At 47.8% G+C, this 26,125-nt stretch overlaps 1 protein-coding gene across 2 annotated transcripts in view; it reads left to right on the forward strand.

Annotated features, from left to right (window-relative positions):
- The window catches only part of LOC309382606 (carnitine O-acetyltransferase-like), a 73,088-nt gene that overhangs the window by 41,887 nt on the left and 5,076 nt on the right, over positions 1 to 26,125 (forward strand). For both annotated transcript variants that reach the window (XM_081934302.1, XM_081934303.1), the window contains exons 4-10: positions 6,453 to 6,506; positions 9,918 to 10,083; positions 11,430 to 11,604; positions 14,784 to 14,962; positions 18,548 to 18,648; positions 22,137 to 22,256; positions 24,500 to 24,622. In XM_081934302.1, coding sequence (XP_081790428.1) covers positions 6,453 to 6,506; positions 9,918 to 10,083; positions 11,430 to 11,604; positions 14,784 to 14,962; positions 18,548 to 18,648; positions 22,137 to 22,256; positions 24,500 to 24,622 — 918 coding nt within the window. The remainder of the gene's footprint in view (positions 1 to 6,452; positions 6,507 to 9,917; positions 10,084 to 11,429; positions 11,605 to 14,783; positions 14,963 to 18,547; positions 18,649 to 22,136; positions 22,257 to 24,499; positions 24,623 to 26,125) is intronic.

The following is a 26,125-nucleotide window of genomic DNA, read 5'->3' on the forward strand; positions in this document are numbered from 1 at the left end:
CCTCTCCTGCGCGAGCTGCACTGGCTTCCTGTGGCCTACCGGGTGCGCTTCAAGGTGTTAGTCACCATCTTTAAAGCGCTCCATGGCATAGGGCCTAGTTATCTGCGGGAGAGGCTCAGGCTCAACCCCTCCAAGACAGAGTGGCTGTGGTTCCCGGCTCCCCGATACAACCAGCACATTCCATCGCTGGCCATCGGGGATGAACAATTAGCCCCGGTGGAACGGGCACGCAATTTGGGCGTCCTCCTTGATGCCCGGCTGACTATAGAAGATCATGTGGCAGCCGTGGCGAGGGGGACGTTCCACCAGGTTCGCCTGGTGCGCCAATTGCGTCCCCTTTTGGACCGGGGGGCCCTGCGCACAGTCACTCACGCGCTGGTGATGTCTCGTCTGGACTACTGTAATGCTCTCTACATGGGGCTCCCCTTGAGGTGCACCCGGAGACTGCAGTTGGTCCAGAATGCAGCCGCGCGGGTAATCATGGGGAGATCGAGGTTCTCCCATATAACACCTCTCCTGCGCAAGCTGCACTGGCTTCCTGTGGCCTACCGGGTGCGCTTCAAGGTGTTAGTCACCATCTTTAAAGCGCTCCATGGCATAGGGCCTAGTTATCTGCGGGAGAGGCTCAGGCTCAACCCCTCCAAGACAGAGTGGCTGTGGCTCCCGGCTCCCCGATACAACCAGCACATTCCATCGCTGGCCATCGGGGATGAACAATTAGCCCCGGTGGAACGGGCACGCAATTTGGGCGTCCTCCTTGATGCCCGGCTGACTATAGAAGATCATGTGGCAGCCGTGGCGAGGGGGACGTTCCACCAGGTTCGCCTGGTGCGCCAATTGCGTCCCCTTTTGGACCGGGGGGCCCTGCGCACAGTCACTCACGCGCTGGTGACGTCTCGTCTGGACTACTGTAATGCTCTCTACATGGGGCTCCCCTTGAGGTGCACCCGGAGACTGCAGTTGGTCCAGAATGCAGCCGCGCGGGTAATCATGGGGAGATCGAGGTTCTCCCATATAACACCTGTCCTGCGCGAGCTGCACTGGCTTCCTGTGGCCTACCGGGTGCACTTCAAGGTGTTAGTCACCATCTTTAAAGCGCTCCATGGCATAGGACCTAGTTATCTGCGGGATCGTGTCCTGCCCCATACATCCCTGCGGCCCATTCGCTCACACAGAGAGGGCCTTCTCTGGGTGCCGTCCTCTAGAGACTGTCAGAGGGCGGTGCCCAGGAGCAGGTCCTTCTCTGTGGCGGGTCCCACCCTTTGGAACGACCTCCCCCCAGACATCAGGACAACAACCGATCTCCGCTCCTTCCGCAGTAAACTGAAGATCCACCTGTTTCAGCTAGCCGGCCTGGCATAATCTCGACAACTGTTCCACCCCTTGGTTAATTTTAGTTGTCAATGTTAGCTTTTAAACTTTTATTCTTATTGGGGTTTTAACTTCCCTGATTATTGTATTTATTTATTTTTACCTCCTCCTTTGTAGTCTGTAGACCGTTGCTTGTGTACGTCGCCCTGAGTCCCTGTGGGGAGAGGGGGCGACTAATAAGTCTGATAAATAAAATAAATAAATAAGAGTGAAAACAAGCAGGCTAGCTCACAAAGAACTCTAAACTTCTAGACTTTTCTTAATATAAAGGAGAAATTAAAATGGACCATCAACTCCTCACAGTAACCATGGCCTTTCTGCACTGCCATATTGTAGTCATCTTGCCTCTTTGGTTTTTACTAAATCACCAAAATCTTCCAGATTAAGATTTATAACATGGGAATCAGATTTAGGAGAAATAAATGATAATGATTGGGAAAATGTTTGGAATAGAAGAGTATATAAGAATGTCAGTTAGAGTTAAGGAAAATGGATATAAAGTGATATGGAGGTGGTACCTAACACCACGTAGATTAAATCAAATAGATGGTAAATATCCAAATATTTGTTGGAGGTGCAAGAAATAGGTTGGGACATATAAACATATGTGGTGGGATTGTGGTAGTCTCTATTTTTAGTGTTGGCATGTGATGCTTCCCTTTATGGGGTTGGCGCAGTCCTGAGCCACAGACTGCCATCAGGACTAGAAGCTCCAATTGCATTTTTCTCTCGCAGTCTCTCCTTGCTAACTCTGTGCTAACCACCTTACACGAGGGCCATCCAGGCATAGTCAGGATGAAATTCCTGGGCCGAAGCTATGCCTGGTGGCCTGGCATGGACCAGGACATCGCACATTGGGTTTCTGGTGGCCCCCCTTGCCAAGAGTCCCACCCAGCGCTTCCCGGGGCCCCAATCCAAAACTGGGAACCGGCAAGGGCTTTTTGGTCCCAGGTACATATGGACCTATCTGGTCCCTTTAAAGGCCAGACTTTCCTTGTAGTTGTCGATGCATTTTCAAAGTGGGTCGAAGTAAGTTTAATGACTAAGGCCACAGCCCCGGCCGTTATCCTGGTATTAAGGCGGTTGTTTGCTACCCATGGGTTGCCTGACTTGATTGTGTCTGATAATGGGCCTCAATTTACAGCCTCCCCAATGGCCACTTTCTTTGCCCACTTGGGAATCTGCCACACTTTTGTAGCTCCTTTCAACCCCGCAGCGAATGGCCTGGTGGAACGAGCGGTCCACACAACCAAGGGGGCTTTAGCGAGGTTTGACCTCAGGAGGACATTAACAAATACTTATTGTGGCAGCATGCCACCCCGTGCACCACGACCAACAAAAGCCCGGCTGAGTTGTTAAAGGGTAGACGAATAAGAACCACTTTGGACTGTCTCCACCCAGAGTATGCCCCTGAAAGGCCCCTGGACTCTTATAGCCAGCTTAGGGGGGTTCACCTTGGAAGCACCAGTCTATGCTAGAAATTATACTGGCCATCCCCTATGGTTGCCGGGCATAGTTAAACAAATCACAGGGCCGTGCTCTTACATAGTAGAGATAGAGGACGGAAGGCTTTGGAAACGCCATATTAATCAATTAAGGGCTAGGCAAGATGCCCCAAGCATGGCGGCGCAGCAACCGCGTCAGCTAAGCTTGCATACGACCCCAGCCGAGACTAGCGGATGGAATCTATGATCTCGCTCTCCTTCCCCCGAGAGGTTTGACGCTACCATAGGAAAACCAAACGTGGCCTTACCTGCTCTTCCCAGAGACATTCCAGCGTTGCCGAGTTCCGAGGTGTCAAAGGCATCGTCGGAAAACAATATGGCGCAGTCTCCAGTTAATCCAGTAGCTCCGATGAGCCAACTACCTACTACGGCTGCCGAAAGCACACTAAGAAGATCAGGGTGGGTCCGGTGCCGCCCTGGCTACTTGGAAAATGACTCATGCACATTCTAAGTGTGAAGGAGCGCTACGTTCTATAGTTTTCCCTCTGGTCCATTGACTAGCTGGCTCGCCTCTGTTTTTCCACCCGAGTTCTCCCTAGCTAGAACACTTGGGATACAAGAAATCTCATTTCTTGTGGGGTTAGTTGCAGGTGAGTGGATGGAAAAAGTGCCCTATACCACATGGATTATAACAGGTGGAAGGAGGTGGACTTGTATTTCTGCAGCTAGAAGGGTTGGAAGGAGATTCAGAAGAAGGGACCAAAGGAAGCAGGAAATCTTCACCCAGAACATCATTAACTTGTGGCAATCATTACAAGACTTGATGGTGGCCATTGAATTAGATGTCTTTGAAAAAATCCCTGGATAAATTCATGGACAATGGGACTACCAAGAGCCTACACAGCAACATTTCTCAACCTGGGCAATTTTAAGGCATGTGGACTTCAACTCTCAGCATTCCATAGCTGGCTGGGGAAATTAGCAGAATAACAGAGTTGGAAAGGACTTTGGACTTTGCTCAAGCAGAAGACCCTATATCACAGCGATGACACACACACCCCGTGCGCCCCATACATGCACAGACAATGCCCCCTGTGCCCTGTTTTGGGCCTAGTAGGCCTCCCTGCACCCTCCTGAGAGCAAAACAGGGGCACCATACAGGCACACACCCTGTTTTGGGCCTAGTAGGCCTCCCTGTGCCCTCCTGAGAGCAAAACGGGGGCACCATACACCCACCCACCCGTTTTGGGCCTAGTAGGCCTCCCTGCACCCTCCTGAGAGCAAAACAGGGACACCATACACGTACACACACCCTGCTTTGGGCCTAGTAGGCTTCCCTGCAGCCTCCTGAGAGCAAAACAGGGACACCATACACACACACACACACACACCCTGCTTTGGGCCTAGTAGGCCTCCCTGCACCCTCCTGAGAGCAAAACAGGGGAACCATATAGGCACACACCCTGTTTTGGGCCTAGTAGGCCTCCCTGTGCCCTCCTGAGAGCAAAACGGGGGCACCATACACCCACGCACCCGTTTTGGGCCTAGTAGGCCTCCCTGCACCCTCCTGAGAGCAAAACAGGGACACCATACACGCACACACACCCTGCTTTGGGCCTAGTAGGCTTCCCTGCAGCCTCCTGAGAGCAAAACAGGGACACCATACACACACACACACCCTGCTTTGGGCCTAGTAGGCCTCCCTGCAGCCTCCTGAGAGCAAAACGGGCACCATACACGCACACACACCCTGTTTTGGGCCTAGTAGGCCTCCCTGCAGCCTCCTGAGAGCAAAACAGGGGCACCATACACTCACCCACCTGTTTTGGGCCTAGTAGGCCTCACTGCAGCCTCCTGAGAGCAAAACAGGGACACCATACACGCACACACACCCTGTTTTGGGCCTAGTAGGCCTCCCTGCAGCCTCCTGAGAGCAAAACAGGGGCACCATACATGCACACACCATGTTTTGGGCCTAGTAGGCCTCCCTGCAGCCTCCTGAGAGCAAAACAGGGGTACCATACATGCACATACCTTGTTTTGGGCCTAGTAGGCCTCCCTGCAGCCTCCTGAGAGCAAAACAGGGGTACCATACAGGCACACACCCTGTTTTGGGCCTAGTAGGCCTCCCTGTGCCCTCCTGAGAGCAAAACGGGGGCACCATACACCCACCCACCCGTTTTGGGCCTAGTAGGCCTCCCTGCACCCTCCTGAGAGCAAAACAGGGACACCATACACGCACACACACCCTGCTTTGGGCCTAGTAGGCTTCCCTGCAGCCTCCTGAGAGCAAAACAGGGACACCATACACACACACACACCCTGCTTTGGGCCTAGTAGGCCTCCCTGCAGCCTCCTGAGAGCAAAACGGGCACCATACACGCACACACACCCTGTTTTGGGCCTAGTAGGCCTCCCTGCAGCCTCCTGAGAGCAAAACAGGGGCACCATACACTCACCCACCTGTTTTGGGCCTAGTAGGCCTCACTGCAGCCTCCTGAGAGCAAAACAGGGACACCATACACGCACACACACCCTGTTTTGGGCCTAGTAGGCCTCCCTGCAGCCTCCTGAGAGCAAAACAGGGGCACCATACATGCACACACCATGTTTTGGGCCTAGTAGGCCTCCCTGCAGCCTCCTGAGAGCAAAACAGGGGTACCATACATGCACATACCTTGTTTTGGGCCTAGTAGGCCTCCCTGCAGCCTCCTGAGAGCAAAACAGGGGTACCATACACTCACCCACCCGTTTTGGGCCTAGTAGGCCTCCCTGCAGCCTCCTGAGAGCAAAACAGGGGCACCATACACGGGCACACCCTGTTTTGGGCCTAGTAGGCCTCCCTGCACCCTCCTGAGAGCAAACCAGGGGCACCATACATGCACATACCTTGTTTTGGGCCTAGTAGGCCTCCCTGCAGCCTCCTGAGAGCAAAACGGGCACCATACACACACATAACCTTGTTTTAGGCTTAGTAGGCCTCCCTGTACCCTCCTGAGAGCAAAAAAAGGAGTGCGACTCGAAACCCCCCTCCAAACACATGCACGGTGGAGCTGAGCTGGGGCAACGGCTCACGTGCCCCCAGAGAGGGCTCTGCGTGCCACCTGCGGCACACGTGCCATAGGTTTGCCATCACGGGTATATCATTTCAGATAAATGACTGTCCAGTCTCTTGGAAAAACCTCCACTGATGGAGCACCCACAACATCTGGAGGCAAAGCTGTTCCACTGCTTAATTGTTCTAACCATTAGGAAATTTCTCCTTCTCTCCTTGATTAGTTTCCACCCATTGCTTCTTGTCCTGCCCTCAGGTGCCTTGGAGAATAGCTTGGCTCCCTCTTCTTTGTGGCAACCCCTGAGATATTGGAACACTGCTATCAGGTCTCCCCTGGTCCTCCTTTTCACTAGTCCTCCTTTTCACATACCCCAATTCCTGCAACAGTTCTTCATAAGTTTTTAGACTCCAGACTCCTAATTGTCTTTGTTGTTCTTTGCACTTTTTCCAGAGTCACAGCATCTTTTTAACTTTGTGTTGACTAAAACTGGATGCAGGATTCCAAATAGGGTCTTAGCAAGTTATTATAAAGCAGTACTAACTTGTTTTTCATTTCTCCTGGTCTTCTCATCCTCTCACAGGTTTGCAGCTAAGCTCATTGCAGGTGTGCTGGATTTCAAGGAAAAGATTGACCGGTGAGTACCGTGTTTCACCGAAAATAAGACAGGGTCTTATTTTCTCCCCCCCCCCCAAAATAAGCACTTGGCCTTATTTTCGGGGAGGTCTTATTATTTTTGAGGTGCAGGAGGCAGCGAGCGTGGTCAACTCATGGCTGCTGCTGTTGCAATATTTTCAGGGAGGGCTTATTTTAGCGCATGCGCTCAAAAGCTCGATTGGGCTTATTATCTGGGGAGGTCTTCTTTTTGGGGAAACAGGGTAGGTTCCTTTGGATCTATTGACCCAGTACAGGGGGTATCCAATCCATGCAAATTGAAACTCATTGGGCAAATCCGGAATACAAATTCTTATCTCCAGTGGAAATTGGAAGAAGTGGGTCGCAGTGGTGCAGTGGTTAGGAGGCAGTATTACAGGCTAATTCTGCTGACTGCCAGCAGTTCGATCCTGACTGTCTCAAGGTTGACTCATCCTTCCATCCTTCCGTGGTTCGGTAAAATGAGGACCCAGATTATTGGGGACAATAATGCTGACTCTGTGAAACCGCTTAGAAAGAGCTGTGAAGCGGTTTATAAGTCTAAATGCTACTGCTATTGCGAACCCTGGTGCCACGGTGGTTAGAATGCAGTATTGCAGGCTAATTCTGCCCACTGCCAGCAGTTCAATCCTGACTGGCTCAAGGTTGACTCATCCTTCCATCCTTCCGTGGTTCGGTAAAATGAGGACCCAGATAGATGCTGACTTTGTAAACTGCTTAGAGAGAGCTGTAAAAGCACTGTGAAGCGGTATATAAGTCTTAAGTGTTATTGCCACTGCTGTTTTTGCATGGGAAGAACATGGGGCCCTCCTTGGGGCAGCCTGAATGGGTCAAAAGTGGCAAATGGCTCCAGGTGTGCCAGTGGTTCCCAGGGAAAAGGATACTTTGGGTGTTGCTGCTCCTGGGTGAAGAACAGGACAGGCTGGGAAGAGGGTGGCAGCTGGCAGAGTCAGAACATTATGGTTCCTTTTCCCCCCCACTGTACTCCCAAATGGACTATTTCAGAGGTTGGGGGGGGGGGGTCTTGTCTTCCCCAAACTCTTTACCTTCTGGCTTACCTGTGCAAGTGGAGAACCAGTCAAGTCTTCCAAACCAGAGGTGCTTCTCCTTCCACAGAGGGCCAGAGCATGCAGCGATGAAGATCACCCCCGCTCCCAAGAAAAATAAACCTGTGCTTTGGGCCCTAAGGGGAAAAGCGGTGCTCTCCCCTTAGAGTTCTCCCCTTTTCCCAGCTATCAAATGCTTAACCTCTTTCCTTTCCACACTGCATTTCTAGCCAATCATTTTGGAAGCAGTCTTCAACTTTTAACCCACTTTGTTCAAAACGTCTTCTTTGGCACAGTAAAAAGTTTGGTTTGCAGGTTTTGGCAATGTCACTTTTTGTTTCTGTCTGATGGCATCCAAGTTTTGCTTCTGTTGCGGGGCCCTTGGGCTGTACTTAGGGCATAGAGTAGAGTAGGATAGGATAGGATAGGATAGGATAGAATAGAATAGAATAGAGCAGAATAGAATTCTTTATTGGCCAAGTGTGGTTGGACACACAAGGAATTTGTTTTTGGTGCATATGCTCTCGGTGTACATAAGGAGAATAAAATACACTCATCAAGAATCAAAAGATACAACACTTAGTGGTAGTCATAGGTTACTAATAAGCAATCGACAATTGTACTAGGAAACAAATAAAACAATATAAATTGTAAAGGTACAAGCAACATAGTTATAGTCATAAGTGGAAAGAGAGAGGTACTAGGAAGGAAGAGAATCGGCACACTGGGTGCTATTCCAAAAGCACTGGAATTACATTTAAAACAGTTAAAACTTGACAAAATCACCACCACTCAAAGGCAAAAAGCTGCACTGCTTGGATCTGCACGTATATTACGAAAATACGTTACGACGTCCTAGGCCCCTGGGTGGGGCCCGACTAGTAATCAATGCCAAATCCAGCGAAACAACTGGCCGCTGTGATACAATCGTATAATAATAATAATAATAATAATAATAATAATAATAATAATAATAATAATAATAATAATAATAATAATAATAATAATAATAATAATAATATACTCTTAGTAAATGTTGACAGTGTTGTGGGAATTAGTTGTTTAGCAGAGTGATTGCATTCGGGAAAAAGTTGTCCTTGTGTCTAGTTGTCTGGTGTGCAGTGCCCTATAACATTGTTTTGAGGGTAAAAGTTGAAACAATTTATGTTCAGGATGCGAGCAGTCTGTAGTTATTAAAGGTTAGCAAAGGTACTAGACTAGAAGTGGGAAAACCTGGGTTCTTGTTCTCTCTGAGACACAGAAGCCCCTCTAGGAGAACTCATTCATTGTATTTGAACCAGAATAACAGAGTTGGAAGGGACCTTGTAGGTCTTCTAATCCAAGCCCCTGCTCAAGCAGGACACCCTATACCAGGTCTGTTAAACTGGCAGCCTGTGGGCCGGATACAACCTGCACAGGCCACACCGGCCCCGGCTCCACAAAGGCAAAAAAAAGATCCCGACACGGCCTGCGATGCGATCGGGTTTCACAGCGCTGCTCTATACCATTTCAGACAAGTGGTTGTCCAGTCTCTTCTTAAAAACCTCCAGTCTTGGATCACCCACAACTACCCGAGGCAAGTCGTTCCACTGATAAATTGTTCCCACTGTTAGAAAATTTCCCTCTTCGTTCTAGGTTGCTTCTCTCCTCGATTAGCTTCCATCCATTGCTTCTTGTCCGGCCTTCGGGTGCTGTGGAGAATAGATTGACACCCCTCCTCTTTTTGTGGCAGCCCCTTAGATATTGGAACCCTGTTACCCCAAGTCCTTCTTTTCGATAAACTAGACCTACCCAGTTCCTGCAACCGTTCTTTGTATGTTTTAGCCTCCAGTCCCCTAATCCTCTTGGTTGCTCTTCTCTGCACTCTTTGCAGCCTTTATACAGTGGGACCTTGTGTCCCGAACGGCTTAGATGATGAACAATTCGGGTGCCGACCCAAAAAATTTGCTAAATGTTTCACTCACGTCACGAAGACATCCTTGGCTGCCGAATAAACACAGCCGCTGAGATTTCCCCTGCCACGCCATTTTGTGTGTGTGTGCAGGCGCAGTTTGTCTTGCTTCTAGTCACGACCAAATCGGGTGCCGACCGAAGTCCTGGAACGGATTACGGTCGGCACCTGAGGTCCCACTGTATAGACTTGGGGCCACTCCATCCTTCCTAGCCAACCTAGTTCAAGGGGGCAGGGGGGGGGGATCGAATTCTAAGGCCTGCCTTCAGCTTCTGAATGCAAAGGGGGGCAAAGGGCTGTCAGAGATTCATAGGCAGGTAGGCCCGTGGCTTTCTGGTGGACTGACATTGAGAGAGAAAGCTGATCTGTTACCTTTTTCTTTCTATCCCCATGGCAGCCAGACCCTGCTAGTTGAGTATTCCCAGGGTCACCCTCTCAGCATGGACTGCTATTCTCGCCTCTTTGCCTCCTGCCGATTCCCTGGACGAAAACGTGACACTATTTTACTGCCTCCTCCTGGACGGAAACCCCCAAGTTATATTACCGTTGTTCGCAACTTCCAGGTAAAATACGTTGGTCCCAACCAGTGGTGAAATTCATTTTTTTTTTACTACCGTTTCAGTGGGCGTGGCAGGGAAAGGATACTGCAAAAATCTCCATTCCCACCCCACTCTGGGGCCAGCCAGGGGTGGTATTTGCCGGTTCTCCGAACTACTCAAAACGTCCGCTACCGGTTCTCCAGAACCTGTCAGAACCTGCTGGATTTCACCCCTGGTCCCAACCATTGGTCCCTGGATCTGTTGGGAGCAATTCTTGAGGGCCTGAATATAAGACCCCCTATTTCTTTGCTACTACATAAGAAAAGAGATAAAACACTATTTTAATATTTTAAAAGTGTAATGTTCTAGTTCAGGTGTTGACGTGTAATTGGAGACTTCCAGATTCTCGTCCCCTTTCAACCGTGGAAATCCCCTGGATTACTTTGGATCAGTCATGTGGCAGCCTAAGCCTCTTAATCCACTGTACCCCATAGAATTGTTTTTTTGATAACATGGAATGCAGTTTGGATGCCCCCTTAACAGAGGTGGGCTGCTGCCGGTTCGGACCGGTTAAGGCAAACTGGTACTTCCGACCAGCGGTTGGCCTCGCCCATCCACCCTGGCGCTATCCCGTCCTATATAATCGTGTTTTTATGCCATGCGCATGTGCAGAAAATGCATGCACAAGTGTACCGAGCGTGCATGCACACACACATTTTCATTTCTGGGCAAACCGGTTGTTACATTATGTGACACCCTCCTCTGCCCCTTAAGCTCCCAAATGAAGGGTGGTATATAAATCTAACGCATCAGTAAAGTATATCATGGTTATAGGATTGGAGGCACATCAAGAGGATGTGTGGCGTCCCAGACAAAACTGCAGACCCTGCTCAAGTATCGCCTATCTGTTATGTCCTGGATAGGAGTGAGCTGCCAATAATCTTTTCTGCTGTCCTCACCACTCTGCATTGCCTTCCTGTCCAAAACAGTAATGCTTCCGGACAGTCATGTCATAGGACAGGATGCTCTCAATCGCCTCTCTATAGAAAGTGGTAAGGACAGAGGGAGGAAGATGTACTTTTCTCAGGCGACACAGAAAATGCAGGCATTGCTGTGCCTGCTTCATCAGTTGGGCTACCAACCCTGCCTACCTGTTAGCTGCACACCCAGAAACAGGATGCCACCAACCATCTCCACAGGTGAATCATTAATACACCGAGGTGTGTGGCTGTGCCTGCCTTTTCTGAAATCGACAATCATCTCTTGAGTTTTTCCAACGTTTAAAACAAGGCTGCTTAAGAAAAACACCAGTGAACCCTCTACCTCCTTGCGATAAACGCCCTCATTGTCATTCTTTGTTCCTTTGTCAGTTCTTCCAGCTTGAAGTATACAACAGTGATGGGACACCCCTGACCATTGACCAACTCTACCTGCAGCTCCTAAAAATCCGCTCCTTTTCTTGGAAGTTGGATAAAGAGCCCTTGGGAATCCTCACCAGTGACCACCGACATACCTGGGGAGAGGCCTTCACTAGTCTCATGAAAGGTATGGGAAGCGGTGTTTTGGGAGGTAGAAGGTATGGGCCTTCGATCATGAAGTCTCCGCTCCATGCAGGAATCCAGATGTTAGATAGCTGTTCATTCTCCATTTTAAGTGAGGGGGAGCCCTGCCTCTCAAGGTCAACTGTAAAACTGCTACTAATTTTATTTTCTTGCCATTCCCCTGTAACTGGGTCCAGGTGTAACAAATGGCTTCTTTTAAACGCATTAAGGCAGGGGTGTCAAACTCAATTTCATTGAGGGCCGCATCAGGGATGTGTTTGACCTCAGAGGGCGGGGTGGTGGTGGTGGCCAGAGTTGGGAGTGGCCATGTGGGCATGGCCATGGTGGGCGTTTGCTGTTCTTTCCACAGTTCTTTACTATAACAATTTTCCTATTTATTCTACCAGATATTACTGGCAAACATTTAATACTTATTCTTCATATTCCACTAAACGTTTTATTTCTAAATTTATACCCCATTGTTTAATAGTAAATTGCTTTTCCAGGCAGAAAAGCTATTTATACTATTGTATTTTTATTATTCATCCAATATTTTAAAAATGCAATATCATAAATAACATGATAATACAAGATCTAACAGTAGAGGTAAATTTCCAAGATAGTAAATAGAAATGACCGTCAATTACAGATTGTTGACTGTAGATTAAATGGACCTAGAGTATGCAAAATCTGGCATTAAACCGTAGTATTAACATAGGATGTTGCTTGCTTTCAATCCAGACCAGGTGCTTACTTGAGGCCACATAATTGTAATCCAGTCCAAGCCAGTCTTCCTGAAGCACTCTGCCAGCCGAAAATGGGCCAAGAGGAACCTCCGGGAGGCCCGTTTTCTGCACCCACAGCCTCTTGCAGCACTCTGCCAGCCGAAAATGGGCCATGGGGGGCGGATGCATTTGGCCCCTGATGCCCCTTTTGGCCGGCAGAGATGCCGCAGACTGGTCCTTTGATATTTCTAGGCTGGATCCAGCCCGTGGGCCTTGAGTTTGACACCCTTGCATTAAGGGATACATTTAAGCAACTACCGTACTCTAATATGGTACTCCCCAAATCAGTTTTTCTCACTCTTGGCAACTTTAGGATGTGTGGACGTCAACTCCCAAAACACCCCAGTTCCCCATGGGAACTGCAGTTGCTGATTGTTTTAAGAATCCCAGCACAGGGGAGGAGCACCACGTGATCAAAATTATTACTCTTGGCAACTAGCATGCATTTATGACAGTTGCACTGTCCTGGGCCTGTAGGGCGTGTCATTTAATGGGGTGAACATTAATTTCTCCAATTTTTTTCAGTGAGGTGTTCTAAAAATATGTGTTTTTATACCAGGAATTCAAAGCTGCTGTTATTTTTGCAATTGTACCTTGTTTAGCTTAGTAAATCCACATCTGATCATACACCCCACGAAAGTCCCTTGTAACCCAAACACTGTTAATTTTATCCTTCTCAAAATTACACTGGGGGCTACAAAAATTAATGTTTTTTCTGCATGAATATTACCTAGCTAAGCAAAAATAATAATAATCCGTGCAATCAGAAACCAACATCAGAAAGCAATGATCTGAGTTACAAAAATGTTTAAGTGAATTTCATCAAGTCTTGGTTTGATTCTTCATTAGCCGCCGACATACTTCTTGGTCTCTGATATAACCTTCATGTTTCTCAGGTGTATCTTATACACTCTTCTATTATACCTCTCTCCATTGATTAGGCATGACAGGGCCACTGTGGTACTTGCATTTTTTCCTCAATGAACTCCTTTATTTCCGCTGTAGTCAGTTTTCATGTCAAATGTGGCTCATATAGTTCTTAGAATGGAATAGAATAACAGAGTTGGAAGAGACCTTGGAGGTCTTCTAGTCCAACCCCCTGACTAGGCAGGAAATCCTACACCACTTCAGACAAATGGCTATCCAACATCTTCTTAAAAACCTTCTTGTTTGTGAATGGTGCACACTGCTGGCTCATATTTAAATGGTTGTCCACTAGGACGCCAAGATCCCTTTCACAGTTACTACTGTTGAGCAAGGTACCACCTATACTGTACCTGTGCATTTTGTTTTTGTTGCCTAAATGTAGAACCTTGCTCACAGGACTGAACACCTAATTCTCACTGTTCTGTCTAATATCTATGTGTATTTATCCATGTAATGTGACTGTACTACAATAATACAATACAATAGTAGAGTTGGAAGGGACCTTGGAGGTCTTCTAGTCCAACCCCCTGCCTAGGCAGGAAACCCTATACCGTTTCAGACAAATGGCTATCCAACATCTTCTTAAAGACTTCCAGTGTTGGGACATTCACAACTTCTGGAGGCATTTTCTGTTCCACTGATTAATTGTTCTAACTGTCAGGAAGTTTCTCCTCAGTTCTAAGTTGCTTCTCTCCTTGATTAGTTTCCACCCATTGCTTCTTGTTCTGCCCTCAGGTGCCTTGGAAAATAGCTTGACTCCCTCTTCTTTGTGGCAACCCCTGAGATATTGGAACACTGCTATCAGGTCACCACCCCTGGTCCTTCTTTTCAAATATTTAATCATGGTCTGAAGATTTCATTTGATTTCAAATGATATCATTGGACCAATCAAGATTAAACATTTGATGGGAAGGTACAGTGTAGTCATATTAAATATATATTCAGTTTACTTTAATTTTAACTATATGCAAGGGAAAAGAAACGGGATGTGGTGGCTCAGTGGCTAAGACACTGAGCTTGTCGATCAGAAAGTCGGCAGTTCAGCAGTTCGAATCCCTAGCGCCAGGCAACGGAATGAGCTCCTGTTATTTGTCCCAGCTTCTGCCAACCTAGTAGTTCGAATGGATGTAAAAATGCAAGTAGAAAAATAGGAACCACCTTTGATGGGAAGGTAGCAGCGTTGCGGGCGCCTTCGGCGTTTAGTCATGCCGGCCACATGACCACAGAGACATCTTCAGACAGCGCTGCCCTTTGGCTTTGGAACGGAGATGAGCACCGCCCCCTAGAGTCAGGAACAACTAGCACATATGTGCGAGGGGAACCTTTACCTTTAAAGGAAAAAAGGAATGATTTTTTTAAGGTGTCACCCCCTTTTCTGACCCCCTTTCCCCCTCCAGAGAATGAGTTTGAACTCTGTGCTGTGCGACAACACAACCATGTCGGGAATTAAATCGGGTATTTCTTGTTCCAGACAAGCTGAACCAGGAATCCGCTCTCAAGATCCAACGTAGCCTCTTCACCGTCTGTCTGGATGCCCCTATCCTGAAGGTCTCCGATGCTCACGCTCCAAGCCGTTTAGCAGCTCAGATGCTGCACGGTGGAGGGAGCTACTCCAACAGTGGCAATCGCTGGTTCGACAAGACGCTGCAGGTGAGAATCAAAGTAGGATGTGAATTAGGCTGCAGTTTGGAAGCCTAAAGGGACATGAGCCTCAGTTGTACAGTAATAAATAAAAGTAAGGTTAAAAAGATAAAGATATAGATCAAAGTAAGGTTCTACACTTAGGTAAGAAAAAAGCCCAACTGTACAAGTATAGATGTGGTGACACTGGCCTCAATGCCAGTAACTGTGAGAAAGAGTCTTAGTGGACAATCACTTACCGTATTTTTTGCAGTAGAAGATGCATCTTTTTTCCTCAAAAAAGAGGGAAAATCTGGGTGCATCTTATACACAGAATACAGCATTTTTTGCCTCCTGAAACCCCATCCCCTTCACCAAAATGGCCATGCATAGCTTTTAGGAGGCTTTCAGAGAGCTCCCGGGTGCTGGAGAGGGCAGAAATGAGCAAAAAACGGACCATTTTTTGTTTGTTTTTGGGGCCCCACCCCCTGGGAGCACTCTATGAGCCTCCTAAAGGTTATCAATGCCCTTTTGGGGGGGGAATGGGCCCGTTTTCATGAAAAACAGGCCGTTTTTGCGAGGGTTGCAGAGTGCAAAAACTTTTTTTTTTAATTTGCCTCTTCAAAACCTTGGTGCGTCTTACACTCCGGTGCATCTTATACACTGAAAAATATGGTAAATATAAGCTGGCAGTGTGCGGCGGCAGCCAAAAAAGCCAGTGCAGTCCTAGGCTGCATCGATAGTGGGATAGAATCAAGACCTCGTGAATTTCTAGTAGTTTTAGGAAGCCTTAGTAAGACCCCACTCTGGTCACCACAATACAAAAAAGACTGGAAAGCATGCAGAGAAGAGCAGCAATACTGATTAGGGGGCTAAAATGTACGAAAAACACTTAAGTGTAATTGGGTATGTCTGTCAGTGTTTGTTGCAAAAATCAAATCCAGAAAGCACACACAGATAACTGATTCAGCAGGATTCATTAACTTCTTTCAGACAGCAGACAAGTCCAGACTAGTTTCGTTTCAGAGCTTAATGCAGCTAAGCCATGCCCAGACTTCATACTTAAGTTTCTGTTTCCCAATAAGCCTCATTGGCTGACCTGTTACCATGCCTATTCATTGACTGACCTTGTTATCATGTCTCTGCCAGTTCATGAATATTCTGACAATGTCTGGTCTAATGGAAAGAAGCATTAGGGGGGGAATAATAGCACTTTCCAATGGGGAAATTATTTTTTTTTTACTACTGGTTCTGTGGGCGTGGCTTGGTGGGCAAGGTGTGGCTTGGTGGGCGTGGCAGATACTGCAAAATCTCCCCCCCCCCCCCCCCCCCCACCGGGACCAGCCAGAGGTGGGATTTGCCGGTTCTCCGAACAACTCAAAATTTCCGCTAATGGTTCTCCCGAACCTGTCAGAACCTGCTGGATTTCACCCCTGCACTGTTCCAATATTTGAGGGGCTCCTACAAAGGATTGGGATCAAACTACTTTCCAAAGCACCAGAAGGCAAAACAAGAAACAATGGTTGGAAACTAACCAACGAGAGAAACATCCTAGAACGAAGGAGAAATGTCCTAATGGTGAGAGCAATTAGCCAATGATATAACTTGCCTTCAGAAACTGTGGGTACTCCATCACTGAAGGCTTTCAAAAAGAGACTGGATAAACATTTGTCTGAAATGGTATAGGGCAGTGATGGCGAACCTTTTTTGGTTCGCATGCCATAAGTGGGAGGAGCGCAGGGGGGGGCGTGCACGGGCGTGCAGCACCCATAATTCAATGTGCGACCACCCCAGCGTGCGTGCGCGCATGACAGGCACAGCCCCAATTTTTTGCACGCTTTTTTCGCCCTCCCCAGGCTCCAGGGGATTTATAGGAGCCTGGGGAGGGTGAAAACAGCCCCCCCCCCGAGGCGCTCCGGAGAGCAAAAAACCAGCCCTACGGGCAAACAGGAAGTTTGGGAATGGACTTCCGGTTTGATCGTAGGGCGGTTTAAGTGACTTCCTTTTTTTTTTTGTCCTCCGGAGCCTTCAGGGAAGCCTCCAGAAGGCCCCTGAAGGCTCCAGAGGGCTTAAACCGGTCCTACGAGCAAACTGGAAGTCCGTTCCCGAACTTCCAGTTTACCCATAGGGTCATTTTTTGCGCTCCGGAGGCTTCATGGAGGCTCCTGAAGCCTCCAGAGGGCCTCCGGGGGGAAGGGGAGGCTGTTTTTGCCCTCCCCAGGCTCCTATAAAACATTTGGAGCCTTGGGAGGGAGAAAAATGGCTTTAAAAAGGCTGAACTCAGCTGGCTAGCTGAAAGGGCAACACCTCGCATGCCTTGACAGATGGCTCTGCATGCCACCTGTGGCATGCGTGCCATAGTTTGAACATCCCGGATATAGGGTCTCCTGCGTGAGCAGGGGGTTGGATTAGAACACCTCCAAGGGTCCCTTTCATCTCTATTATTCCATGTTTTTGGTAATTAAGCCGGGATAATCAATATTGTGCCATATCACATGAGATTTAAGAAGGAAGCATCTCAAGAAGCTTCCAAGTTTTGTTGCATCACAACAACTTTGAACATTTTTAGAATTATTTTGAAAAAAAGATGGGATGGCTTCCCCAGGCCAAATCCTAGATCAAAATTTAAGCATTTGGAGCTTTGTCCATTTCTCTTGATATGAACAGAACGAGACTTGGCCTGTGTGCTGTGCCGATCTCTATTTAATGGCATGGGGTGTTTTTTTTAAAAAAAAGATTTAAGAAAGCTGTATGGCTACCTAGCAAACGAACAAACAGGAACTTGGGTTGGTATGCAGTCAGCCACTGACAAGCAAGGAAGACATTTAAAAACTATTTGGGAATACATGTTATTTTATTCTGCTTTTTTCATCATCCAAAATAAAAAAGATGAGAGAATCCTCTAACTCAGTGATTCTAGCTCAACTTTATGGATTGGTGGGGGGGGGGGGGGGAATTGGCCTGTGCAAGCAGTGGGTCAGATTAACAGAGTTGGAAGGGACCTTGCAGGCCATCTAGTCCAACCCCCTGCCCAAGCAGGAGACCCTACATCTGCCTCTACTTAGGATTGAACTCATAACCTCCTGATTGTGAGGCGAGAGCTCCACCTCTAGGCCACAACAGAGTCAGTGTGTGTGTGCATGTGCCGTCCCGTCGCTCGCATAAGTAGAGCTGCGCGTGTGTGCACAAGGCCCACAACTTGGGTGAATAGAGCTGTGCCTGCGCCAGTCCGCCACTTCAACGACCTACTTCCGAAGCAGCCACGGACTGTAATGGGCGTTGGCCTGACAGTTGGGTATCAGAGGTGGGTTCTTACCGGTTTGGACCGGTTCAACCAAGTAGGTAGTAACTCAGCCTGCCACGCCCCCGAATCAGTTCTCTTGATGGCGCCATAAGTGCCACCATCTTGTTTTTTGCTTCTACACATGCACAGAAGCATTACTACGCATGCGCATGGTGCATCCCTGAGCGAACCGGCAGTAGTAGCAGCCAGAAACCACCCCTGATGGGGACCCCTGCTCTAGCTGAACCCAGCTTTTTCATTTTATCTGTTCAGTGCCTAACAAACCATTTCTATTCCATTTTTCCCACTCGTCCTTTTCCCCTGTCCCTCAGTTCATCATCGGAGAAGATGGCACCTGTGGGGTCCTTTACGAACAAGCCATCGCTGAGGGGCCACTGATTGCCACAGTCATCGATTACGTCCTTGATTATTGGTAATGTCCCTTATTGGGGGAGAAGATGGTGCTGTGGGGATAGACAGCCTGACTTGACCCCCGTGGGCGGATTTCGAACCGGTGCTGCAAAAAGCGTTCAGAAGACCATAGTCCTCGAGATGCAGCTCTGAACTCAATAGCCAGTGACAAGGGATGCTAAGCTCCCCTCATAACTATATGGCAGAATGAAATAAACCAAGTTAGGGCTTAATTCAAGGATATGAACCTGGCTAGAGGCACGGTTGTTTTTATATAACAAAGGTAGTCCCAAAGGTGCTTTTTCAGGAGGCAACTGAACTTTCTTGTTTTTTTTTTTCCTTTTGAAGATGTTTCGCTTCTCATCCAAGAAGTTTCTTGGATGAGAAACGAAATGTCTTCAGAAGAAAAAAAACAAACAAACAAGAAAGTCCAGTGGCCTCCTGAAAAAGAACTTTTGGGACAAGCATGCCCTGGATGACTGAGAATCTCTACAGACTTATAACACAGGGTATATTTTAATTGGGTAAATGTCTGTGGAGATTCTCAGTCACCCAGGTCAGGGTTGTCCCTGTTGTGGTCTGCCAGCAGCCTGCGGAGCTGGCAGCAGAGTCAGAGAGCGAGGAGGTTGGGGAGGAACATGGGGTAGTCCTGGAGTTTGCGGAAGGCTTGGACAAGGGCTCTGTGTCAGAGGCAGAGAGATGGCCAGGGCCATCTGGAAGTTACACTATATTGCCAAAAGTATTCGCTCACCCATCCAAATAATTAGAATCAGTTGTGAGCGAATACTTTTGGCAATATAGTGTATGTGCTGCCTCCGGAGCAGTGATGGGTTTCAAAATTTTTTAGAACCTCTTCTGTAGGTGTGGCCTGCTTTGTGAGAGTGGCTTGCCAGCCATGTGACTGGGTGGGAGTGGCTTGCCAGCCATGTGACTGGGTGGGCATGGCCAACTTGTAAAATGTGGTGAAACTCACTTAACAACGCTCTTGCTTAGCAACCAAAATAGCAACCAGAAATTCTGGCATTTGAAGCACGCAAGTCTTAAAGCTGTCAAGTTACAAGACCCTTGCACCCCTAACCCTTTAGAAAAAAAAAACCCAGGGGTGTTCAAACTTGGCAGCTTTAAGACTTGTGGACTTCAACTCCCAGAATTCCTCCTCTCGCTCTTCATCTTGATGATGTGCGGACGGGCGGGGGGAGGGAGCTGGAACCGGTTCTAAACGACACTGTAGATTTGTGGAACCTCTTCTATAGACGAGGTTAGAACTGGCAGGAACCCACCTCTGCTCTGGAGCCTCCAGAGTCAGACAGCAGCGAGGCAGAGGAACAGGTTTCCCCTGGTTCCCAGTGTGCGCATGCGCAGAACTTCCAGAAGGCAAGAACAGTTAAAACAGAAGGGACGACTCGGGAGTAAGGTTTGGAGGTGATTGGCCCCTCCCATAGGACATAAAGGAGGAGCAAAGGCACGTGAGTCTTTGTAGGAAGCAACTTGGTTCATGCTGGTCAGTTTACCTTCTGAACCTCCGTTTGAACTCTCTGCTCCGCGTGGCCTTGCCAAGCTAATTGCCAATTAAGTCTTTGGCAGGGTTTTCAAAGGAGATCAATGTGGGTGCTTATCAGCCTTATCCGGAAGGACTTTGGCAGCCTACTGTGGAACTTCCTTCCAACTATTTGGGACTCATTCCGGGCTGTGAATGAATATAATTCACAGCCTTTGAAATAAAAAGAGGGTTTTGGGGACCTAATGGTGTGCTTTTTATTGTATCAGGAAGCCTAGGTCAGAATTGTCCCAAAGGTGCTTTTTTCAAGAGGCCAATTGGACTTTCTGGGTTTTTGAAGACGTTTCGCTTCTCGTCCCAGAAGCTTCTTCAGCTTCAGAAGACGCAAAACGTCTTCAAAGACGTAAAGACTTATCGTTACCTAATAGATAATCAAGGAGAGAAGCAACTTAGAACTGAGGAGAAACTTCCTGACAGTTAGAACAATTAATCAGTGGAACAGAAGTTGCCTCCAGAAGTCGTGAATGCCCCAACACTGGAAGTCTTTAAGAAGATGTTGGATTGCCATCTGTCTGAAACAGTATAAGGTTTCCTGCCTAGGCAGGGGGTTGGACTAGAAGACCTCCACGGTCCCTTCCAACTCTACTATTGTGTTATTGTATTATTGTATAATGATGGATTCAAGGAAATAAGGGTCATCACAAATGAAAGAATATTAATGGTAATCTGAACACGTAATGCTCAAATGACAGTGAAATATTTAGTTACGTTTAATGGGTAACCAGTGACTTTGTTTTTAACTGTAAAAACTGATGCACAAAAACCTGCAACCAAACGACGTGCTTGATGAAATTGAGGAAAGTTGTTTTTCTCCTTGCTTTTGTTCTGTATGTGTTGTTTTGCCTTTTTTAAAGAAAAAAAAAATATTTAAAAAAAAACGCCTTCAAAGAAAAACCAGAAAGCCCCGTGGCGTCTTGAAAAAAAAAGCACCTTTGGGGAGAATTTTAATTATTCACCTTTATTATTCATTAATCACATTTATATGGTCGCCCATCTCAAGAGAAGCAGCTCTGGGCGTCGTGCAACAATCAGCAAAAGCAGCCCCCTGTATAAAAACTTATAAAAATATATTATATATTTTATATTGCTTATAAAAATATAAAAAAACAGATTCCAACACTGGAAGTCTTTAAGAAGATGTTGGATAGCCATTTGTCTGAAACGGTATAGGGCAGGGGTGTCCAAACTTTTTGCGAGGAGGGCCAGATTTGGTGAGGTGAAAATGTGTGGGGCCGATCATTCAGCCTGACATTCTTTGAACCCTTAACATTAAATGCGAATTGACTACCGTATTTTTCGAAGTATAAGACGCACCAAGATTTTGAAGAGGCAAATTAAAAAAAAAGTTTTTGCACTCTCCCACGAAAATGGGCCTTTTTTTTTTTTGAAGGGCATGAATAGCCTTTAAGAGGCTTCTAGAGTGCTCCTGGGGGCTGGGGGGGGGGCAAAGTTGAGCAAAAAATGGCCCGTTTTTTGCTCATTTATGCCCTCCACAGCCCCCAGGAGCACTCTGAAAACCTCCTAAAGGCTATGCACAGCCATTTTGGTGAAGGGGGCAGAGTTTTGGGAGGCAAAAAATGCTGTATTCAGTGTATAAGATGCACCCAGATTTTTAGCCTCTTTTTTTGAGGGGAAAAAGATGCATCTTTATACTTCGAAAAATACAGTATTTTATGAAAGACTAAACAAATAACTCCAGTGGGGAGAAGAGGCTGCGGGCCGCTTGAAATTTGAAAAAGGGCCACATTTGGCCCCCGGGCCGCACTTTGGACATGCCTGGTATAGGGTTTCCTGCCTAGGCAGGGGGTTGGACTAGAAGACCTCCAAGGTCCCTTCCAACTCTGCTATTGTATTATTGTATTGTATTGTATATAAGAAGTCATTGTTAAAAAGAAAAACATGAAAAAAGAATGTAAATGTAATGCCTCTTTCCTCCCTTTCTTTTCCCTTAGCAAAGATCCAATCATGACACGCAGCCCAATGATCCCCCTACAGTTACCCCCAAAACTTTATTTTTCCATCACTCCGGAAGTCAAGCGTGACCTTGAGCGTGCAAAGCAGAACCTGGATGTGTAAGTAAGCAGGGCGTGTGCTCCGGGTGGCCTGTTTCTGGTAGTTCCCCTTGTCGGCCCCACTGAAGGGGTGGGAAAACACCAGTAGTCCTCAACTTACAGCAGTTCGTTTAGTGACCGTTTCAAGGTCACAAGGCCACTGAAAAAACGTACTCCTTTTCACCTTTACGACTGTTGCGGCATCCCCCATGGTCAAGGGATCAAAATTCAAGACGCTTGGCAGCTGACTCACATTTATGACGGTTGCAGTGTCCCAGGGTCCCCTTTCGGGGGAACCAGATTCACTTAACAACTGGGTTACTAACCTAACAACTGCAGTGGTTCACTTAACAGTTGTGACAATGAAAGGTCGGGCAAAATTCAAAATTAACAAATGTTTCACTTAGCAGCGGAGGTTTTAGGCTCAATTGTGGCCGTAAGTCGAGGACTAACTGGCTCTTTTGTTTTTTGCTCTGGAACTTTTTTGTTGTTGTCTTGATTGATTATGCACCATTAAGTGATCTTATCAATCATATAGATAGGGTGGGTTTATCTTCATAATGAGCTCCTTTCAGTCAAGTCCTTCAGCTCTTCCAATAGTGCCTCCATTGCCACTCTTAACAACAGAGTCCATCCCTCTTGCTGGTCATCTTCTCTTTTTGTCTGCCTTTCCTATCTTTTCTAGGCACATTAACAGAGTTAGAAGGGAACCTGTAGAACGTCTGGTCCAGGGGTCACCAACCTTTCAGACCTCAAGGACCACTAAATTCATAATTTTAAATCCCATGGACCACGAATATGAATTAGTGACGGGATGGGGTCCTTCGGGCACTTAACCTGGCTGCCTGTTAGCAGAGAGAAGCGCCCGGGGTCAACCCTAGGTTTGCTGTCCACTGCAGCTAAGAATCTCAAATACAGCCAAGAATGAATGTTTGTCTTGTAGCCAGCCCAGGCGCTAGATCGGCCCCCTGCAAACTTCGCCTCTCAAGAAGCCCAGATGACAAATTTCGCGCACCACACGTTGAAGTGCCTGGATTCCCAGGGAGGGAGGGAAGCTATTGAACAGGAGGCCAAGCTAAGTGGCTGAAGGACCACATCCTGTCAGCGAGCGGGATTAATTGCCGTAGTTTGAGGATCCCTGATTTAGTGCAATATAAAAAAATGCAAACATTTTCTCATGGACCACCAGTTGGTGACCAATGACCTAGCCCAAGGAGGAGGCCCTATGCCAGCGATGGCGAACCTTTTTTGGCTCGCATGCCATAAGTGAGAGCGCGGGGGAGGGGGCGTGTGCAGGCGTGCCACACTGATAATGTAATGTGCGACCCCCCCAGTGCTCATGCGTGCACTACAGGCGCGACCCCCCCCCCCATTTTTGCATGTTTTTTTTCAACCTCCCCAGGCTCCAGAGGCTGTATAGGAGCCTGGGGAAGGCAAAAACAGCCTCCCCCGCCCCCCGGAAGCCCTCCGGAGGCTTCAGCGACCTTCAGGAGGCTTCCCTGAAGCCTCCAAAGCAGTCAAAACGACCCTCCGAGCAAACAGGAAGTCACTTCCTGTTTGCTCGGAGGGTCGTTTTAAGCACTCTGAAGGCTTCAGGGACCTTTAAGAGGCTTCCCTGAAGCCTTCGGAGCGCTCAAAACGACCCTCCGAGCAAACAGGAAGTCCGTTCCCGAACTTCCGGTTTGCCTGTACGGCCATTTTTTTGCGCTCCGGAGGCTTCAGGGAAGCTTATGAAGCCTCCGGGGGGGGGGTCTCTTTTCGCCCTCCCCAGGCTCCTATAAAGCCTCTGGAGCCTGGGGAGAGCGAAAAATGGCTTTAAAAAAGGGTGAACTCAGCTGGCCAGTGCGCGCATGTGTGCTGGCCAGCTGACAGGGCAGCGCCTCGCGTGCCCTGACAAATGGCTCCATGTGGCACCTGTGGCACGCGTGCCATAGGTTTGCCATCACTGCCCTATGCCATTTCTGACAGATGGCAATCCAGGGTAACCCTATCTCCCAAAAGGGTTAATTTTAGTTTTTTTTTTTTCATTTGATGGTGTTTTATTTTGTGGCTGCAGACTTCCCTCTATAGTTGCTTTTAATTAAAATACTGTAACGTCAAAATACTGTAACGTCAAACACATGTAAAATGTCTATGGGGAAGGGGGTAGGCCGGGCCTCAATAGGCGACACCATAGGTATCCCATCAATGGTCCGCAGGAGAGAATCGTTTCTCTACATCTGACACTTGCATCTGCCTGAGCTCTGAATCTTCCTCTGTTTCAGCCTCATCAGCGACCTGGACATCCGTTGTTTCACCTACGACGGCTTTGGGAAGGAGTTTCTCAAAAGCCAAAATTTGAGGCCTGACTCGGTCATGCAGGTGGTGCTGCAGCTGGCGCATTACAGGTGAGCTGGCAGATGGAGTCAAAGGATGGCTCGGAGAAGTGAGAGGACAAGGGTAGGATCCAGCATCTCAGGGGCCAGAATTCCCAATCTCGGGTGCCTGGGGATGGATTTTCAGCGGGTGCGACTTAAGAATGGTTTTGTGTGTCGTTAGTGGTGAGCCATACCTCACGACGACTTTTAAAGGCGGTGTGAACTTCATGATTGGCTGGAAGATGGGCAGCTATGTAAATGTTTTAAATAGTTAGTCCTCGACTTACAACAATTAAAGAGACGCTGTAGTGCAGGGATTAGAACGTAGTACCGCAGACTACTTCTGCTAACTGCAGTTCGGCAGTTCGATTCTGACTGGCTCAAGTTGATTCAGCCTTCTATCCTTCCAAGGTCAGTAAAATGAGTTTGTGGGGGGCGATAGGCTGACTCTGTAAACCACTTATACAGTGAAGCGGTATATAAATCTTAAGTGCTGTTGCTATTCATTTAGTGATGTTTAAAGTTACAACAGCACTGAAATAAGTGACTTATGGCTGTTTTTCACACTTACGACCATTGCAGCATCTCCACCAGTGGTAGGTTCCGGCCGGTACGGCCGTACCGGTAGTAGTCGGAAGGAGCGGCCACTGTACTGGTACAGTGGCTCGTTTGGCCCACCCGCCCTCCCGCGTTCCTTATCTGTTTTTAAGGCAACCGGGCCAATTGCACATGCACGCATAGCGTGCGGTGCCTTCACAACCTCCGATGAGCAGCTGGGTGTCACAGGGGTGGTGGAGTGCGCATGCTTGCGCAGCACACGTCTCAGGCGTGCTCACAGCACATGTCTGGCGTGTGCACAAACGGACCACGAGCAGCGTACTGTTAGCGAAGGTAAGAGCAACCCACCACTGATGTCCACGGTCAAATGATCAAAATTGGGATGCTTGGCGATTGACTCACATTTATGACGTTTGCAGTGTCTCGGGAGCATGTGATTCCCATTTGTAACATCCCAGCTAGTCTCCGATAAGTCAGATCAATGCGGGAATCTTGGGGTTATGATTCACTTCATAACCCCAAGATTCATTTAACAACTGCGCTGGTTCGCTTAACAACTGTGGCAAAGGGGCCATAAAACGGGGTGCAACTCATTTTAACAATTCCCTTGCTTACCATTGGAAAATTTGGGGCTGAATTGTGGTTGTAAGTCAAGGGCTGTTTGTAGATAAATAAATAAAATGAAATATTTCCTAGGGAAGTCCGAAAGGTGCTTTTTTTCAAGAGGCAACTTGACTTTCCCGTTTTTCTTTGAAGATGTTTCGCTTCTCATCCAAGAAGCTTCTTCAGCTCTGGGAAGCTTCTTGGATGAGAAGCTGTTCTGACCCAGCCTTAGCAGAACCAAGAAACAGAACCCCTTGTCCCGAAAAAACCCCCTCTTTATTTAACTACTATGAATTCATGGCATTCACGCACAGAAAAGTCCAGGCAATAATCCTTCCAAGGCGTTAACTGAAGTACAGACCTTATCATTAC

The sequence above is a fragment of the Natrix helvetica genome (genome assembly GCF_964273705.1).
Source record: "Natrix helvetica genome assembly, chromosome: 1".
Classification (NCBI taxonomy): domain Eukaryota; kingdom Metazoa; phylum Chordata; class Lepidosauria; order Squamata; family Natricidae; genus Natrix; species Natrix helvetica.